The sequence below is a fragment of the Oncorhynchus mykiss genome, chromosome 5 (genome assembly GCF_057628025.1).
Source record: "Oncorhynchus mykiss isolate SJ-2025 chromosome 5, ASM5762802v1, whole genome shotgun sequence".
In the NCBI taxonomy this organism is placed as follows: domain Eukaryota; kingdom Metazoa; phylum Chordata; class Actinopteri; order Salmoniformes; family Salmonidae; genus Oncorhynchus; species Oncorhynchus mykiss.
The window spans coordinates 58635852-58656221 of record NC_143026.1 but is presented as its reverse complement, the minus strand read 5'-3'; the positions used below and the strand labels follow the sequence as shown (position 1 = coordinate 58656221).

The window sequence follows — 20370 nt, the reverse complement described above, 5'->3', positions numbered from 1 at the left end:
TCTGGGCTGCTCACAGGCAGCTACACAAAAACAAGATCCCACAAAAAAACTGTGGGAAAAAGCTGCCTAAATATCCCCAATCAGAGACAACGATAGACAGCTGCTTGGGAACCATACCAGGCCAACATAGAAATGAAAAAACTAGACTACCCACCCTTATCACACCCTGACCTAACCAAAATAGAGAATAAAAAGGATCTCTAATGTCAGGGCATGACACAATCGAAGCTGCCTACTGAAGACAGTAGCTGAGCTCCTTGCTTGTTACCATTGTTTACAATATCACTGTGACTTAGCCATACGTACAATATTGCTTTCTGTATATTGGAAAGCCATAGATAGATTATGGTAAATAGTAGTACCTGTAATTATCTCAACACTGTAGTTCTCTTTATGGTGATTGCAGAAAGTAAGTAATACCATCATGTCTTGCAACCGTCCTAGCCTACTACAAGGTTGAAAAATCATTTCTGTTGTCAGTTTTTAGGGATATTGGCTGGCAATCCTCCTGCAGATTGCAGCTGCAGGGCTTGTTTTCCTATTCACTGACAAGGTAATGTTAGGACCCTGAAAGCCGGTATTTTGCTGAGAATTGCATCCCATGCAAAGCCAAAGCAGAATTGAATTCTCTGCATGCCACCATTTTAGAATAAAGGTTTCACCAAAATTAAACTAATTTGCTTGTAGGTATCAGAGATAACTGAGATGTTTTCTGGTGTTCTTTCAGGTTTTGGAGAGGACTGAAAAGTTGATGAAAAGGCAATCGGGATGATTTGGACTTGAAAACATGTTATTGACTTTGTTCTGAAACAGGTTAATTACACTGGTTCAGTTGGTTGGAGCATGGTGCTGGCCATATAAATAGAATTACTAGAATTGTGGATTTGATTTCGTTATGGGCCTCATATACAGAGTATTTGTGTATTGGTGTGTTCGGATGAAAGAGTCTGATTAATGAAAATATGACTATATTATAACATGATCGTTAAATGGGGAGAGGGGCATCACATGAATCATTAATAATGTACTAATTACTAAAGAATGACAGTATATAAATGACCTTTGGGAACAACCTTTGCTATGAAAATGAAATGAGAAGAAATAGACCACAACACTACGCACTGCATACTGACAGAACAGTGGACAGCGGACTGCTGAAATACTTCCTGTATTAGCAGAATCCAAGAGCAATTTAGCACAACCTACTATCATAGAACAGAATGACAGAACTGCAGTGAAGCAACTCAATCTAAACCTGGAAATGTTTAAATCAAGTTTATTCACTATAATTCATGAGTTGGCTTTGTATCAGAATCAGGGGTTTTAGAGCCAGGCCGGAACAAAATCCTGCGCACCCAACAGTCATGCTCCGGAATGTTATATCCACGGTATTTCCACAGACAGTGTTCAACACCATGTGTGGCTATGAGGCCCAGAGTATGGAGCGGAGTTCGACAGGGGCGAGCGTGTACACCGCTGGCTGCCTGGATAAGGTTGTGTGGTGGGGGACACAGAACCTCTTCTTAATGGGGGGGATTACCGTGAGTCTGCTATGTTTAGAGGTAAGACATGGCTCAGTAGTTCACATTTGAATTCGATTGGGGAAAAACATGTTTAGTTTGCTTGGCTGGATATTCTAAACATAGTCAATCCCGGAGAAGTGCAGATCAGACAAGTGCAAATCCCTTTCGAGTGAAATAGCAGTCCCAAATTAAATATATTTGTTTTTACTCTGGATGTCTTTATGCCCCAGTTAAGGCAACAAATGTAATTTTCAAGTCATTAGGAATCAACTGTATGCAGGACCAGTAAGAAGATGGCACATACAAATATACAATTATACCATGTAGATTTTTAGTAAATTGTCAGCTGCAGAGGGGCCATAAAAAAAAAACACAATTAGATTAGCTCTCCAATAATATATTTAATCACATTTCAAGATATAAGTTCAGTTGAGAACAAGCAGAAGCCCATAGGAAGCTACACAAGTCACAGAGAACAGGAAGGCAATGCTTGACATTGGAAAAGCTCTAAAGAGCTAGTGTTCACGGCGTGGATGAACATGTTGATTAAAACGTTGCATGAGATCGTGTTAGCAAAGAGGCTGGAGAAAAATAACACAGACTCGGGAACGAGTCTTGTGTTTCTTTAAGGACACTTGAAATAATCATGACCATGAAAAAGCATATCATTTAAATATGTATTTGTGTTTTGCATGTGTGTGTTTTTTTTTGTGTAATATGTTGGTTATGTTAAAGATTAATTTTTGGGGGGGAAATTGTCTATACAAAAAAAGAAAGGCAATGCTCTCTAAATAAACAGAAAGACGGTGCTTTCAAAAGGACTTGAAAATATGAGTGATTGTACGGCATGTTTGTAGAATGCCCAACCTTATTTCTCATCATGTACCAAGTTTTTGTGTCTTTTTCTTGCAAGCCGTGTATAAAGGTCCAACAGAGGGGAAAACAAGATGGTGGAAGAGAGCCTTCCTTCACTAGAGAAAGACTAGACAGCAATGTTTGGTGCCCTGCTTCCTGGGACTTCAATAATAAATGAGAGGGCCCTCCTCTTGGTCCATTGGAGTTGTTTAGCAACAACTTTGAACAGAAGTAGTCTGTACGCACTGTGAATCTCTGTACTTTAATGTCAAAAGATTGTTCAAGAGAGCGCCGGAAGGCAAAGACAATAACTATTTTATATATGATTTCCAACAACAGGAAATGTCAGAATATTTTATTTTATCATTCTACAAAATATGAACATTTCTACACAGAGTGTAAAAAACATTAGGAACACCTAATATTGAGACACACCCCCTTTTGCCCTCAGAACAGCCTCAATTTGTCGAGGCATGGACTCTACAAGGTGTCGAAAGCGTTCCACATGGAATGGCCCATGTTTACTCCAATGCTTCCCACAGTTGTGTCAAATTGGCTGGATGTCCTTTGGGTGGTGGACCATTCTCGATACACACAGGAAACGTTGCAGTTCTTGATCCCCTCACACAAGTGAGCTTGGCACCTACTTCCATACCCCGTTCAAAGGCAAGACAATCTTTTGTTTTGCCCATTCACCCTCAATGGCACACATACACAATCCATGTCTCAATTGTCTCAAGGCTTAAAAATCCTTATATAACCTCTCTCCTCCCCTTCATCTACACTGATGTAAGTGTGTGAAGGAACAGTTTATGGTTTGTGCTTTTCTAAGAACCAATTTGACGGATTGATCGCGCCTGGGAGGTATCCTCACAATCAGTATAAGCAATTTGGCAGTATGCCCAGAACATTGCTTTGAGAACTGAAAAGGGTATCTCGGTTTCAAGGTCTTAGCTTGGCGAGAAGAAGCCTTGTGAGGTATTGGTTGGTCACATGCATGAACCAAACATTAATGATTAATTAATTATGAATAAGCTAAATCATGCAAATACAACTATAAGAGAACTAACGGGACTGCCCCGGCAGATCTCCCGAACAACGTGTACTATTGTGCATTAAGTTGGTTGGAACCTCTCCAGTTTACTGATAATAATGAGTAATTTAATGTTTGACTGAGTCCCTGGTGGTAATTTCCATGACAAGTGGATTTAGCAAGTGACATCAATAAGGAATCATAGCTTTCACCTGGATTAACCTGGTCAGGCTATGTCATGGAAGGAGCAGGTGTTCCTAATGTTTTGTATACTCAGTGTACATGTGTGCTTTGTACAGCAACTAGCCCTTAAATGTTCTGCATATTGATGCTTTTATACATAATCACGGCATTTTGTAACAGTTTGTATATTTGTCATCTCTACGTGTCATGTGATGAACATGTGCTAACACAAATTCCTACATTTCACAGAATGTTTTATAATAAGTAATGTGCATAGCTGATTTAAAGCAAGAGAATTGAGCTGACAGACATAGCCCCTATTTTCATATAATTCAGTGTGAGAAACTGAAGTCAACTTACTGTATACAGTAGCAGCACACCTTAGGACCGTATATGACACTAGATCTCTACAATTGACACTATGTCTGTAATGTTATGTCAGTTTCCTTACAACAGTTGGCATGAGTGAGAGGGTTTGCTCTTGAGCATCAGGGCCATGAAGTTAAACTGAGCGGGATTGTACTCAGGGATCTCTGTGATGACGCTGTGAGGGCTGTCTGCACTCTTCTGCCGGGACGTGACCCTGTAGTGTGCGTTGACGTTCCGGAGTGGGTTATATTCCGGACAGACGCCATCCGGACAGCGGAATCCTTCCTTGATGACGTAGCCCAGCTGAGAGATTGCCACAAAGCCATTCCTGTAGGTCAACATTTTGGTGACAGGAGCGTAGACATACTGGACGAATAACAGACTCCCTGGGACAAAAAAAAATGATACACAATATGTAGTGTTCATTTGTGTATACCAATATGGGAATGATATATGGTTTGAAATAGTAGCGAGCAACATTTATTTCTAATAGTAGTAAACAAACAATGTAAAATAAAATAAAAAAACTCAAATGGAGAAATGAAGTGAGCACATACCACTAGCAACATCCCAGACTTTAATAGTTCTATCCTGTGAGCCAGTGAAGACGTGCTTGTCACTCTCAGAGAACGCTGCACAGAGAACCCCTTCAAACAAGAACCCCTGTATTTCAAAAGGTCCAAACACATTTATGTCAATGAGTCAATCTGAGGTGTGTCTGAAAAATAGATTCTCCCTGACTAGACCGTTGACCTTTAACCTGACCTTGAACTCCATGGTGTGATCCAGCACCAGGGGGGTCAGCCCCCACAGCCTCTGCACGGCGTCCTCTGAGCCCACCAGGGCGTGCGTCCCCCAGTTGCTGGTCGTCACGCAGTTGACCCTGCTGCGGTGGCCATCCAGGGTGGCGGTTGAGGCGGACTTGAAGTCGTACATGGTGACCTTATATTAATAAGGAGACAGGACACAATGCTAGCTTCAGCAACATCTTTACTAAGTTAAAACGAAATATCGTGTAGGCCTACAGAGCATTATGGGTAACGTCAGCAAATTATGCTACAGACCTCCCCGCAGGCCGTTCCGTACAGCAGCCTACAGTCTGGGAGCAGGGCCATGGAGGAGACGGGCGAGTGGAGCAGGGAGAGGGCAAACCTCGCGGAGGGCCCCTCCACGCTGGGGAAACTGTCCCTGGCCGTGATCTCAAACAGACACACTGAGTCCTCGTAGGCCACGGCCATGTGCTTCTCCTGGCCGCCAATGGCCATGCAGCGCACCGTGGGCAGGGTCTCAGGAGGTGGGATGCACAGGGTCTCTTTGGGGAAGGCTAGGGGGTAGATGAGGACCGTGCCAGTCGTGAGGCCACAGAAGAGGAGTTTCTTGTTCTGGGCCAGCTCTAGGCAACACACCTCAGCAGAGACGGCCATGGTGTCAGTGGAAGAGCCTGAGACAAACAGGAGAGAGATTCTCTTTAACAGGCCCCCATTGTCAAATACAAGCAAATATTCTCCATGTTGCATGTGGATATTGAAAACATACAATGAGACATGTTCGTTAGCCCCTCTAGGTTCACATTATACACTCACATTTGTAACATTATTTCTTATTCTTTCTCTATGATAAGTACAGTGGGGAGAACAAGTATTTGATACACTGCTGATTCTGCAGGTTTTCCTACTAACAAAGCATGTATTTTTTATCATAGGTACACTTCTTGCTTTTCTTTTCTTTTTTTTACCCCTTTTTCTCCCCAATTTCGTGGTATCCAATTGTTAGTAGCTACTATCTTTTCTCATCGCTACAACTCCCGTACGGGCTCGGGAGAGACGAAGGTTGAAAGTCATGCGTCCTCCGATACACAACCCAACCAAGCCGCACTGCTTCTTAACACAGCGCGCATCCAACCCGGAAGCCAGCCGCACCAATGTGTCGCACCAACCGTGCACCTGGCAACCTTGGTTAGCATGCACTGCACCTGGCCCGCCACAGGAGTCGCTAGTGCGCGATGAGACAAGGATATCCCTACCAGCCAAACCCTCCCTAAACCGGACGACGCTAGGCCAATTGTGCGTCGCCCCACGGACCTCCCGGTCGCGGCCGGTTACGATAGAGTCTGGGCGCGAACCCAGAGTCTCTGGTGGCACAGCTGGTGCTGCAGTACAGCGCCCTTAACCACTGCGCAACCCGGGAGGCCAATCATAGGTACACTTCAACTGTGAGAGACGGAATCTAAAACAAAAATCCAAAAAATCACATTGTATGATTTTTAAGTAATTAATTTGCATTTTCTTGCATGACATAAATATTTGATCACCTACCAACCAGTAAGAATTCCGGCTCTCACAGACCTGTTAGTTTTTCTTTAAGAAGCCCTCCTGTTCTCCACTCATTACCTGTATTAACTGCACCTGTTTGAACTCGTTACCTGTATAAAAGACATCTGTCCAAACACTCAATCAAACAGACTCCAACCCCTCCACAATGGCCAAGACCAGAGAGCTGTGTAAGGACATCAGGGATAAAATTGTAGACCTGCACAAGGATGGGATGGGCTACAGGACAATAGGCAAGCAGCTTGGTGAGAAGGCAACAACTGTTTGCGCAATTATTAGAAAATGGAAGAAGTTCAAGATGACGGTCAATCACCCTCGGTCTGGGGCTCCATGCAAGATCTCACCTCTTGGGGCATCAATGGTCATAAGGAAGGTGAGGGATCAGCCCAGAACTACACGGCAGGACCTGGTCAATGACCTGAACAGAGCTGGGACCACAGTTTCAAAGAAAACCATTAGTAACACATTACGCCGTCATGGATTAAAATCCTGCAACGCACGCAAGGTCCCCCTGCTCAAGCCAGCTCATGTCCAGGTCCGTCTGAAGTTTGCCAATGACCATCTGGATGATCCAGAGGAGGAATGGGAGAAGGTCATGTGGTCTGATGAGACAAAAATAGAGCTTTTTGGTCTAAACTCCACTCGCCGTGTTTGGAGGAAGAAGAAGGATGAGTACAACCCCAGAACACTATCCCAACCGTGAAGCATGGAGGTGGAAACATCGTTCTTTGTGGATGCTTTTCTGCAAAGGGGACAGGACGACTGCACCATATTGAGACGAGGATGGATGGGGCCATGTATCGCGAGATCTTGGCCAACAACCTCCTTCCCTCAGTAAGAGCCTTCAAGATGGGTCGTGGCTGGGTCTTCCAGCATGACAACGACCCAAAACACACAGCCAGGGCAACTAAGGAGTGGCTCCGTAAGAAGCATCTCAAGGTCCTGGAGTGGCCTAGCCAGTCTCCAGACCTGAACCCAATAGAAAATCTTTGGAGGGAGCTGAAAGTCCGTATTGCCCAGCGACAGCCCCGAAACCTGAAGGATCTGGAGAAGGTCTGTATGGAGGAGTGGGCCAAAATCCCTGCTGCAGTGTCTGCAAACCTGGTCAAGAACTACAGGAAACGTATGATCTCTGTAATTGCAAACAAAGGTTTCTGTACCAAATATTAAGTTCCGCTTTTCTGATGTATCAAATACTTATGTCATGCAATAAAATGCAAATGAATTACTTAAAAATCATACAATGTGATTTCCGGATTTTTGTTTTAGATTCCGTCTCTCACAGTTGAAGTGTACCTATGATAAAAATTACAGACCTCTACATGCTTTGTAAGTAGGAAAACCTACAAAAATCGTCAGTGTATCAAATACTTGTTCTCCCCACTGTATATCCCTATGAACTTTTGCTTTGACAATTTTCAAGTAGGTCATATTTTTCACCCAAACATAAGGTGCACATATGTATTTTTACCTGTGTGACAATTCCATGTAATCACTTCTTTCTGGCCTACGTTTCTAACATAGTATACCGTGTCGCCATCTTTAGTGAGGGCAACCTGAGGGCACCCGGCTGGAATGCAGCAATTGGGTCTCTGCTGAGGGTTGTTGGGTGAGGGCAGATGCCACAGCTTCAGGTAGTAGGCTGAGGAGGAGGCGGAGACGACAGTGCCCTCATTCAGAGCCAGAGTGGTGACAGGGGCATCCATGCCAAGGAAACAGTCAAGGAGGTTTCCCGTGGTCATAGACCACACCTGTAAAAAGCAGAGTGGATCAATGTTAGCCTGGTCCCAGATCTGTTTGTGCTGTCTTGCCAACTAGTAGGTGCCGGGAGCACCGGTTCGTGTCAAGAACTGCAACGCTACTGTGTTTTTCATGTTCAACAGTTTCCCATGTGTATCACGAATGATCCACCATCCAAAGACATCCAGCTAACTTCACACAACTGTGGGAAGCATTGGCAGTGCAACTCAATACACTCAGTGTATATTTGGGGCACAATTTAGAAACGTAGGATATCACAAGGCCACATTATCTAGGGATGTTTCATCAAAGTTGTAGCTATACCAATAACAATGGTAGTTGGCAAAAACACACAAACAGATCTGGGATCAAGATAAGACATTTGGATCAAAGTTCGTCATTGAGAACAAGTGACTTCTTTGAATAAGCCCAGTATGTGACTTGCCATCTATATCCTCTATATTGCCATCTATATCAATGCCATCTATTATCAGTAATAATCAATAACTACAGAACAGTCTAGAAACAAGTTGTATACAAGTGCATCATTTTCATGGGTACCAATTAACCAATACTGACCCGTATAGTCTGGTCCTCAGAGCCCGAGATGACCACTCTGCTGTCGCTTGACACACAGGCACACAACACCGTGTCCTCGTGGTGCAGATCCAGGAAGCTCTGGACACAGTCTGACTCTCTATGGAAAAGGACCAGTGTCCTCTCACAGCCTGTAATGATATGAATATTACTGTATATAATAGTCTTTTGCCAGACACTTTTCCAGTTAGCATATTCAGTATATGTGGCCTAGCCTGGTCCCAGATCTGTTTGTGCGGTCTTGCTAATTCCTATAGTCAAGAAGTCATCAAGACAACATGAACTGATCTAGGACCAGGCTATACAGTGCACTCGGAGAGTATTCAAACCAAAGGACTTTTTCCACATGTTGTTATGTTACAGCCTTAATCTAAAATGGATTAAATCTGTTTTTTTCCTCATCAATCTACACACAACACCCCATAATGACAAAACAAAAACGGGTTTTTAGACATTTTTGCTGATTTATAAAAAAACAGAAATACCTTATTTACATAAGTATTCAGACCTTTTGCTATGAGACTCGAAATTGAGCTCAAGTGCATCCTGTTTCCATTAATCATCCTTGAGACGTTTCTACAACTTGATTGGAGTCCACTTGTGGTAAATTAAATTAATTGGACATGACTTGGAAAGGCACACACCTGTCTATATAAGATCCCACAGCTGACAGTGCATGTCAGAGCAAAAACCAAGCCATGAGGTCGAAGGAATTGTCCGTAGAGCTCCGAGACAGGATTGTGTCAAGGCGCAGGTCTTGGGAAGGGTACCCAAACATGTCTGCAGCTTTGAAGGGTCCACAAGAACACAGCGACCTCCATCATTCTTAATTGGAAGAAGCTTGGAACCACCAAGACTCTTCCTAGAGCTGTCTGCCCAGCCAAACTGAGCAATCGGGGGAGAAAGGGCCTTGGTCAGTGAGATGACCAAGAACCTGATGATCAATCTGAAAGAGCTCCTGAGTTCCTCTGTGGAAATGGGAGAACCTTTCAGAAGGACAACCATCTCTGCAACACTCCACCAATCAGGCCTTTATGGTAGAGTGGCCAGACAGAAGCCACTCCTCAGTGAAAGGCACGTTTGCCAAAAAGCACCTAAAGGACACTGACCATGAGAAACAATATTCTCTGGTCTGATGAAACCAAGATTGAACTCTTCGGCCTGAATACCCAGTGTCATGTCTGGAGGAAACCTGGCACCATCCCTACGGTGAAGCATGGTGGTGGCAGCATCATGTTGTGGGGAAGTTTTTCAGCAGCAGGGACTGGGAGACTAGTCATGATCAAGGGAAAGATGAATGGAGCAAAGTACAGAGAGATCCTCGATGGAAACCTTCTCCAGAGTGTTTAGGATCTCAGGCTGGGGTGGAGGTTCACCTTTCAACAGGACAACGACCCTAAGTACACAGCCACACATTTACAAACATTTACAAAAACTGTTTTTGTTTTGTCATTATGGTGTATTGTGTATAGATCGATGAGGGGAAAAAAATATTTAAATCCATTTTAGAATAAGGCTGTATTGTATCAAAATGTGGAAAAAGTAAAGGGGTCTGAATACTTACCGAATGCACTGTATGTGGCCCATATGGGAATGAAACTCTACTCCAACCCCCTGAACCATAGAGACACAGAGGTAGGCTACATCGTGTCAATGCCATTCATGGGGTTCCTCCTAAGGTCCTCCTGTACTGTAGTACTGCTACCTGCCAAAAGTATCCTTTCGTCATCTGAGGCGGAGAGGAAGGTTGCACAGACTGGAAGCTCTGTGACTGTCTGTCTCAGAGTCCACTGTGACTGTCTGCCCTGTACCGTGCTGGAAACCTACAAATGACAGATGGTCGAACAGAATGCGATGAGAAACCAATTATGCCATTAAAATCAGAAATACAGTCTATCTAATAGGAAATTGAATCATCCTCCTCCAGGACATGTTTCGACAATCTGTACCTGATAGAGAAAGCCCTCCTTGGATGCTATAAGTAGTCGGCCATTTCTTTGCAGTGTAAGGGTTGCCGTCAGCGTCAAACTATGTGAAGATTTTTCCAAATGTATCTGCGCTGTCTTGTCCTCGGCAGATGGGTGGGAAAATGTGACAAGTCCTCCGTCTGAGAGGGAGACGACCATTCCATTCAAAAATCCAAGAATAATGGAGACACCGGTATCTTTGACTTGGAAGAGTAGTTCTGTTGTGTTAAGATGCCATACTTTCCCCTGCAGGTAAAGCAGAAGCGTTACTGATGATAATATCTTTTTGTGAGTACATACTGTAAATATAAAAAGGTTGGTTAACAAAATGATTGAAAATATGCATTTGAAGGAAAACTCCTCAAAGAAAATGTATTCGATAGAATACAATTAACCCCTTCACATGTATGTCATACCTGGCCTCCAGAGTGAGTGAAGACAAGCGCCCTCTCCTCAGACACATGGATGTGTGTGGTGGAAGGTAAGGAGTTAATGGACACCGCCTCCTGGGTACAGTACAGCTGCCTGCCACTCAGCAGGCTCCACTTCCTCAGACTCCCGTCAGCAGCCAATGAGAGACAGTGAGTGCCGCTGTCAATCACTCTCACTGATAGCACCTTAGCTGAAGAGCAGAATGTGGATACGCTTGACAGTGATTAATTACAAACTCAAATACCTTTCCTTAGAAATACACACACACACACACCTTCGCCCTCACCTGTGTGTCCCACTAAGGTTTGGATGACCTCTAGATCATTGAGGTCCCAGGCAATCACCTTCCCGTCCTCTGAGCCTGCCAGCAGGATCCCTCTCTCTGGGCAAATATCCAGAGCTGTGACCCCTTCAGACAGACAAGACAAGAAGCTGTCCTTAAGCACAGATGTAAGATCAGCTTACCCATGCCATATCCTAACTTTAACCATTGGAGATGTGAAAAACAGACTGACATTAGATCAGCATCTGGTGGCTACTTCATCCTACTCCTGGGCTCAATTGCAATGAACAGGCGAATCCTACACTATGTGTACAAACCTTTCTGGAAACCAGCAAGCGTCGTCTTTAGCGCTCCCCCTGGAGGCTGGAGGAAGGTGCACTTGGGGACAAGGATGGGGTCGGGACAGCACGAGAGCCAGTCGTGACACTGGCAGCAGAGTCGTCCTATCAGTGAAGGGTACATCTCAGCGAAGGAGTGGAGCCTGGCCAAGACCTCTGTGTAGAAGAGGGGGGGGTCTTTGGAGAGGAAACATAGTATTAGAACGGAGTGAGATAGTTGGTGAGACAGTGTGAAGAGAAGGCTCTCCTGATACAGTATCACCCAACCACCCACCCATCCAAGTATAATGCCAATGTTTCTGGTTCCAAGCCAGAGGGACGAGAGTCATCAATAACCTACCCTACAGTTAGCACTCATTCTCTTTTGATCTATGATTTTTTTTGTTGTTGTTGCATCGCTCGTAAATATGTGAAATAGTGATCCAGCTACTTTACCTGAAACCGGGCAGATTTAAACCCAACAGAACGTGCATTAATTGAACATGTAACACTCAACTACGATACCACCCCCCCTGACCCATCTGACCCATCTGGCCATCTAGAAAGTCCAGGGTGGGCTTGAGGAGAATGAAAGTGTCTCGGATCAGTTGAGTCTCGGGGCAGTCCATGAGCTTGGTGCAGAGGGTCAGGTCCTCAATGACACTGGCCACTCCACAGGTCAGAGTCTTACAGTACAGCCACTCACTACTGCCTGTGGGGCAAAGAGTCGCAGCTTAAAGGTAGACTTCGTAATATGACATCATCATACACAGTAAGACAACATCCTGACATCAACAATAAGACAATTCAAATCAGCCAAGTCTGTCTGCCAGTATTGGCTCTTCCCACCATTGACTTTTGCACTGTGGCCTTACCTATGACCTCCTGGCGCAGCTCCTCCCAGAGGCCTGCGTGGAGGAGGTGGTAGGGCAGCTCCTGCAGCTTTTTGACATTTGCCACTCCTTCAGCGAACCACAGAGGCTGAGGGGGCACCTTGGCAACATGCCAGGGGAGAGAGTAGACAGGTGTACGTTAATGATTCAACACGACACAAGTAGCCCGCGGAAACATTTTCACTATGGAAACACGTCCGGTTAGCTTCAAGGTAGTATCAAAAACAACCGTCCATTTCATTAAATGGAAAACATGTCCTCTTGTGCATCTCTATCAATTGTTCTTCCTAAGTTTCAGATCTTATTTACTGTGATATTTTTTGTGTTTTTTGTGCTCCCTCTAAAAAAAGTGTCAGAGACTTTTATCCAGCTCAAATGGACCACACACACACACACACCACACCGAACGTTGATCTACCATTCATCTGCCGTTTGTTCGTGGAAGTCTGTTTTAGTTGACCACCCTGGTGGACGTCTGTCTGACTGCAGACATGTTCGCGTGATTCAACCGGTAAAATCCGTTTGCACTTGGTTTGCAAATCATGGCCGTCACTCTTTTGAGGTGCTAAGGCCTTGTTTGCGTGGCGCTACAGAGGGAGGTGCGGACAGCTCAGTACATCACTGGGGCCGAGCTCCCTGCCATCCTGGACCTCTACATCAGGCGGTGTAAAAAGAAGGCCAGGAAAATTGTTCATGATTCCAGCCACTCAAGCCATAGACTGTTCTCTCTGCTTCCGCAAGCCAAGCGGTACCGGTGCATCAAGTCTGACACCAACAGGCTCCTGAACAGCTTCTATCCCCCAAGCAATAAGGCTGCTAAATAGCTAACAAAATGGCTACAAGGACTATCTGAGTTGACCCTTGTATTTTACACTGTAATGACTAGAGGAGTACACCGATTATTATTGAAAACACATCTAAGGGTTCTTTGAGGTGCCATTCTATGTCATCATAGGAAACTGAACTGAAATCCCATCATTCTGTTACCTTGCGGTCAGCGTCCAATGTGGTCGTCAGTGGGGGTAGGAGGACAGCTTTGAATCGGCCTTGGCTCCAGCTACCCAAGAAGTACTCAGCAAGGACCCTGTGTCTGTCAGCCTGCTGCTCTGACCTCTGGTACCTCTCTCGCACAGTTTCAGTCAACAGCCTATTACCATATTAAATTGCACAGACAAAGTACAGGATTGGAAGTTCTGCCATAAGCAGATCAATACAAGAAGTATTGTCTACTACTGGACTGGAAGCATGCTCAATGGAAAATCTACATTATTAAAATAGATTTTTAGCAAAAATAAATGGCTTAATCTGAGTTTGGAACCCCAGCCCCTAAACCTGTTTGGCTGAGATATATAGAGAGGATCTTTACTTGTGGTGGAAGTCGAGCACCGTGACGCCATTGGCCTGTCCCTCCACGAGGAGTTCTCCCAAGTCGTGCCTGAGGCGCACCCACAGTAGAGGGGGGAGGCGGATGAGGGAGTGGTTGGGGGGAAGCCAGTACTGGTAGACTTCAGCCAGGACATTGTCATCAAGGGACAAGATATCACGCAGCTCTGCCTCTGATAGACTACCCCTGGAGAACAGAATGAGTAATAATAATTTGGAAAATAAATCATTATAAATAGAAGGATGGATTTTTCAGTTTCTAACCCCAATGTATGATAAGGGGGGGGGGGGATACGGCAGCTTTTGATCTGGGAATTCGTCATGTGGATTGTCTGTAGGTTAAAGTATTACTCTGGCTTGATATTCCAGTGGTCTATTGATTGAAATATCAATGTTGTATTGTCGGTTAATGCACCAGATGTGTGTGGGCGTGTGTATGTGCGTCACAGGTGGCTGGTGGCACCTTAATTGTGGAGGATGTGCTCATAATAATGTCTAGAATGGAAATAAATGGAATCATACACATCAAACACGTGTTTGATACCATTCCATTCCAGCTATAATGAGCCGTCCTCCCCTCACAAGCCTCCTGTGGACTATGCATCTGTGTGTGTACACAAACACCTCACCTAGCAGAAACGATATATCCCAAAGCTGCGCCAACCAGTTGCTTCCCATGCCTCTCCTCAAGGGCCTGGAGTAGCTGTGACATCACTTCCTGTGCACTACTGCTCAGGGCCAGGTCAGTCACGGGTGTATAGGACGCCCATCGCCTGGCCATGTCCAGCAGTAGCTTCAGATGCAGAGGATTTCCACTCAGCTGAAAGCTACACAGTACCACTTCACACTGTTCTGGAGTCAGGCTTCGTTGCACTTCCCTCATGTAGGCATTCATGATCTCTCTGCCCTGGTCACATGATAGGGGTTCTACTTCAAAGAAATTTCCCGGTACTTCGACTGTTCTCCGAAGGTTAGCCAAAACTGGAGAGCCTGTATCTGCGGTGGACACCACCAAATGGACATTGGGGGGGATGTCTTTGGGTAGCCAGTGGAGTTTCTGGCCCTGGGTGGCTGAAGACAATTGGTCCAAGGAGTCTAGTATCAGAAGAAGTGTGTCTCCTCGCTCCGACACCTCAGCTAGAAGGCCATGGAAAAACCTCACCAGGTCCTCACTCGTGTGTGCTGTTATTGGAGTGGGAGGTGACAAACTGAACACAGAGCAGATCTGGAAACAGACACTCTGGAGGACACGGCCCAGGTCGGAGCTCTCTGCCGACGTCCCCAGCAACCTGAGCACCACCACAGCCCTGGGGTCCAGGAGGCCACGCATCTCCTGTGCCAGCTTGCAGAGCAGCGTTGTCTTTCCCACACCTGGTGGCCCATGCACCACCAGGGGCGTGTGGCGGGTGTTGGTGTGCTCCCACATGGCCAGACAGATCTTCCCAAGGAGTCCCTCCCTGCCGCGAAATACGCCTGAACACTTCCCGGCACTCAAAGCCATGTGGTGACTAAGCTCCTGGAGCAGCCAACCTCGGTCCTCTTCCCCCTTCCTCTGACTTGCATCTCCTCCTCTTGCCCCATTCGTCCTCACTTCACCAGCCTCCACTGACGAACCAGCACCAACCCTCCTGCGAATGCGGGCCTTCGTCTGGGACACGAGCTGCTCGCAGAGGCTCTCCAGGTACTGGGCATGCTCCTTGCAGCTGGGCTCGATGGCTCCCTTGCACAACTCCACACTGTGCAGGTTGAGCATGCCCGGCGAGGCAGCGAAGAGACGCGACTTGAGGCCCGAGAGGAGTTCCTGAGCCTCGGTATCCAGCAGACCATCAGCCGTCACATCCATGTACTGGGCCAGCCGCTTCGGGCCGTCCTTCTTACGCAAGTGAGGTAGCTCCCGCACGAAGAGGATGGCGGAGGGCTCGCTCTCGTCCCCATCTGGAATTCGCAGACCCTCCTCTATCTCATGCTCCGCCACTATGGAGGAGGGAGAACACCAGAAAATGGGTTGATTGGTTCTACAAAATGTGGATTTTCTACAATAAGTTACAGCTAATGAGCAAATAAGCTACCAAGTCATTGCGAATAAATAGTAGTTTAAGTGGAAATGTAACTAGAAAGCCACCAAGACTGAATCTAGCAACACTTGTCTACACATCACAAGGCAGAACATAACAGGTTTTTAGCTTGCTCCTATTCTAACATGACTGGTCCAAGACATTGGCAAGCTCTGACCAGATTTGAAGAACTGGTGTTTTTGTTCAACCGTTATATCCCCGTCTTTTTCAGCCTGCACGGCCGCAGTGCGTAGGAGCTGCAATAATCGAGCCTCTGTGTAGCGCCAGGAAATGACACTGTCATCCTGTAGCGGCCTTCTCTCAGGCTGAAGGTCATTGTAGTGGGGCAACAGAGTTGTGATTGGCTGAAGAACGTAGACAGGCGGAACAGCATTGTTGTCTTTCCTGAACCATTGGTGGAGAAGCCCCACCTGGTCCTGTGGTAGCTTGGACAGCAGCACCTCAAATTGTTTTCCTGGGAGGACACGGGGGATAGGGCGGTGGCCATACCGGTTCCCCAGCAGAGCCTTGAGAACAAGGGAGACATATTGAATCAAATTAAATCAAAACACATAACACCCTGCTGGAATTATATATTTCAAGAACTATTGAATTCAAGGAAAAGAAGAGCCAATTAACATTTGTGCAGGGTTCTCCAACTCCTGTCCTGGCGAGCTAGTAGGTGTGCAGGTTTTTGACCCAGCACAGTAGACAGCACTTACATCCCACTGGGTACACTAGTTGAATCAACATTGTTTGCGCATCATTTCAATGGAATTACATTGAACCAACGTGGAACAAACGTTGGGATACAGGTATCAAATGATCCATCTTCAGTCTGGGCCACAGTTATTTCATGTCATGGGTTAGAAGAAAAGCCTGTAGCTCTCCAGGTTCGGAGTTGGACCCCTGTGCTAGAGGAACAGTATTGAACAACACTTACAATGAAACTTGGTCCTACGGATACTTTCCTGCAGGCCTCGATTTCCTGAAGACACAGTTCTGTGGTCATGTGGTCCACAGCAATTGCATCCTGGAGACCCCATCTCATATCCACAACCTTCAGGGATAAAGAACTAAATACAGAAGTTCCTCCAACAACACTAACATCACACTTCTCCGAATAATGATCTCCGAATTCATATGAAATTAGAATTAATTGACATGTGTCTGATGGCGGCCCGTAATGTACTGCTACTCACCTCAAACACTAAGCCCAGACTCTGACAAAAAGCTTGAAGTTCAGGATAGGTTTTGTCCAATAAGGCATTTCTTTCACTGCTCATATCTGCCAACGGTCACATCAGGTCAGAAAACACACTAGGTTTGCAGTGTTACCCAAAACTAAACACAAGGCTATTCACCGAAAGATTACAAATTAGCAGGGGTGCAACTTTCACTGGGGACAGGACCCCACATTCTGAAATTGCATTCCCCCCCCCTTGGAATGTGATACAAAACGAGAGGCAACGTGTGCTTCAGGACCATGCGGACACCTCTGAGCGGTCGGGTAGGTTGTTATATCCTCCCAACTTCTAAAACCAAAGTTGCGCCCCTGCAAATTCGGGATATGATTCTTTCAAAACAGATACAATGGCTGGGCCGTTGTAGTGATGATGTAGCATCTGCTAAATAAGGAATAATCACTTCTCTGATAAATTCAGTTGCAGCCAAATATATTGGCACCGTTGCACTTTTCTTAAATAATTCACTATTTCTTTTAAAATAAGTTGCCATTGAAAAAAACTGTCTCCACATCTTGTTATTGTATTTTTGTAAACTTAAGTTTTAATTTAGAAAATAAAGACAAATGCATGGACAAAGTTATTGGCACTCCGGAGCTTGTATTTGGTTGCACAGCCTTTGACCTAGATCACTGCCAACCAAATGCTTTTATGGAGCTACTAAGGAGCTTGCTGCACCATTCTACTGGCATATTTCCCCACTTTCAGCAGCAAAGTTCTTTAATTCTTCAATGTTTGAGGGATACCCTTCAACTGCTGTTTTCAGCTCTCACCATAAGTTATGGATGTGATACCTCTTCGAAATATGGGTGTGGCTATGATTGGTAAATTGAAAGCAGACCACTACCTGAAATCTACTTCAGGTCATTTAAATAATCCATCCAAATTTTGGCAAGTAGTGAATGGTTTGGAGTGCAAAAAAGATACACAAGCTTCCAAAACAATTGTTGGAAGACACACAGATTGTAACTGAGAGAACCTCCACTCTGACAGCATTTTCTAGATGCAGGCAGTTTATTTGAGAAGGTCAAGGTATAATTGAGCCCCCTATGAATTTACCTGACACCCCTGTGCTCTCCATCGCCAGGTTCCCTTTTCATCCTTCTCTGTTTCAGAAGTGTGTAAAGCCCTGAAATAAATTGATAGAAAAAAATCCCCTGGCCCTGATGATCTAGACCCCCACTTCCTACACCTAGCTGCAGGCATCATTGCTCTCCCTTAGCATGTATTTTTAACCTTATGCTTGATGATAAGGAAATCCCCAAGTTATGGAAATCGGCTTTTGTATTGCCTCTCCTGAAAGGTGGAGAGCCTTCGCTACTTGACAACTATCGACCCATATAAAAATTGTCTGCACTGTCTAAGGTATTGGCATCTTTAGTAGGCAGCTGAAGGCCTACCTCCAAGAAAATAACATCTTAAATGGAATGCAATCAGGATTAAATCTGGCCACAGCACTGATTCAGCAACATGAAGGCTTTAAATGACATCCACTGTGCTCTTGACAAGAAGTTACATTGTGTGTCTTTATTAATTTGTCGAAGGCATTTGGCACTATGGACCATGCTGTGTTAGTGCAAAGGTTAAAATGTTGTGGAATTACTGGTCATGGTCTAGATTGGTTTATAAATTCCCTATCAAATCGTACACAATGTGCAATGGCGGATGGTTGTAAATCTGAGTCCAAAGAGTTGCGCTCAGGTGTTCTGCAAGGTTCTATTTTTGGCCCACTGTTGTTCCTTTTGTATATCAACAACATTGGGGATTATATTGAAACAGCAGATGTTAATTTTTATGCAGATGATACTGTTCTTTATTCAAGGGATAGTAGTTTACCTTAAGCTTTTGAAAATGCCCAAAGAGCATTTATCATCATACAACAGAATCTGTATGATTTAAAGCTGGTTCTGAATTCAGGTAAAACAAAATGCCTGGTATTTTCAAATGCCAGGCATGTTTACAAATCATGTCATTGCTATATTGGCTGGGAATACTATAGAGCAAGTCAAAGTGTACAAACATTTGGGTGTGTGGGTTGATGACAAGCTGAGCTTCCATGTTCATGTGGAGAACTTGATAAGGAAGCTCAAGCTGAGCTTCACTGTTCATGTGGAGAACTTGATAAGGAAGCTCAAGCTGAGAATAGTTTTTTTTACCGGCATAAGGGTTGTTTTTCTCTGGAGGCCAAGAAGGAGCTGGTACTATGTACATTACACGTAGATTTAGATTTTAGTGATGTTATATATATATATATATATATATATATACACACACACATATATATATATATATATATATATATATATATACACATACATACATACATACATACATACATACATACATACATACATACATACATATATATATACATATATATACATACATATATATACATACACACACACATACACATACACACACACACAGTGGGGCAAAAAATTATTTAGTCAGCCACCAATTGTGCATTTTCTCCCACTTAAAAAGATGAGAGAGGCCTGTAATTCTCATCATAGGTACACTTCAACTATGACAGACAAAATGAGACAAAAAATTCCAGAAAATCACACACTAGGATTTTTAATGAATTTATTTGCAAGTTATGGTGGAAAATATGTATTTAGTCACCTACAAACAAGCAAGATTTCTGGCTCTCACAGACCTGTAACTTCTTCTTTAAGAGCCTCCTCTGTCCTCCACTCATTACCTGTATTAATGGCACCTGTTTGAACTTGTTATCAGTATAAAAGACACCTGTCCACAACCTCAAACAGTCACACTCCAAACTCCACCATGGCCAAGACCAAAGAGCTGTCAAAGGACACCAGAAACAAAATTGTAGACCTGCACGAGGCTGGGAAGACTGAATCTGCAATAGGTAAGCAGCTTGTTTGAAGAAATCAACTGTGGGAGCAATTATTAGGAAATGGAAGACTCCATGCGAGATCTCACCCCGTGGGGTCAAAATGATCACAAGAACGGTGGGCAAAAATCCCAGAACCACACAGGGGGACCTAGTGAATGACCTGCAGAGAGCTGGGACCAAAGTAACAAAGCATACCATCAGTAACACACTACGCCGCCAGGGACTCAAATCCTGCAGTGCCAGACGTGCCCCCCTGCTTAATCCAGTACATGTCCAGGCCCGTCTGAAGTTTGCTAGAGAG

At 44.7% G+C, this 20370-nt stretch overlaps 1 protein-coding gene across 1 annotated transcript; it reads right to left on the bottom strand.

Annotated features, from left to right (window-relative positions):
- Positions 1–1907: 1907 nt before the first annotated feature.
- Positions 1908–17245, bottom strand: nwd1 (NACHT and WD repeat domain containing 1). The gene is made up of 19 exons (XM_090235339.1): positions 17162–17245; positions 16903–17019; positions 16138–16486; positions 14535–15879; positions 13889–14092; positions 13510–13669; positions 12505–12622; positions 12177–12341; positions 11630–11827; positions 11316–11438; positions 11014–11219; positions 10580–10843; positions 10336–10453; positions 8613–8761; positions 7765–8044; positions 5028–5404; positions 4729–4905; positions 4521–4626; positions 1908–4349 (listed from the first exon to the last, which is right to left on the bottom strand). The coding sequence occupies exons 1-19, from the start codon at positions 17243–17245 to the stop codon at positions 4042–4044; spliced, it is 4848 nt and encodes a 1615-aa protein (XP_090091465.1). The 3' UTR covers positions 1908–4041.
- Positions 17246–20370: the final 3125 nt, after the last annotated feature.

Coding starts and splice junctions, on each gene's coding strand:
- nwd1 (XM_090235339.1), bottom strand. CDS start 17,245: ATGAGCAGTGAAAGAAATGCCTTATTGGACAAAACCTATCCTGAACTT. Junction 11,220..11,315: donor AACCTTAGTGGGACACACAG/GTGAGGGCGAAG, acceptor TCTGCTCTTCAG/CTAAGGTGCTATCAGTGAGA. Junction 10,454..10,579: donor AGGAGGGCTTTCTCTATCAG/GTACAGATTGTC, acceptor TGTCATTTGTAG/GTTTCCAGCACGGTACAGGG.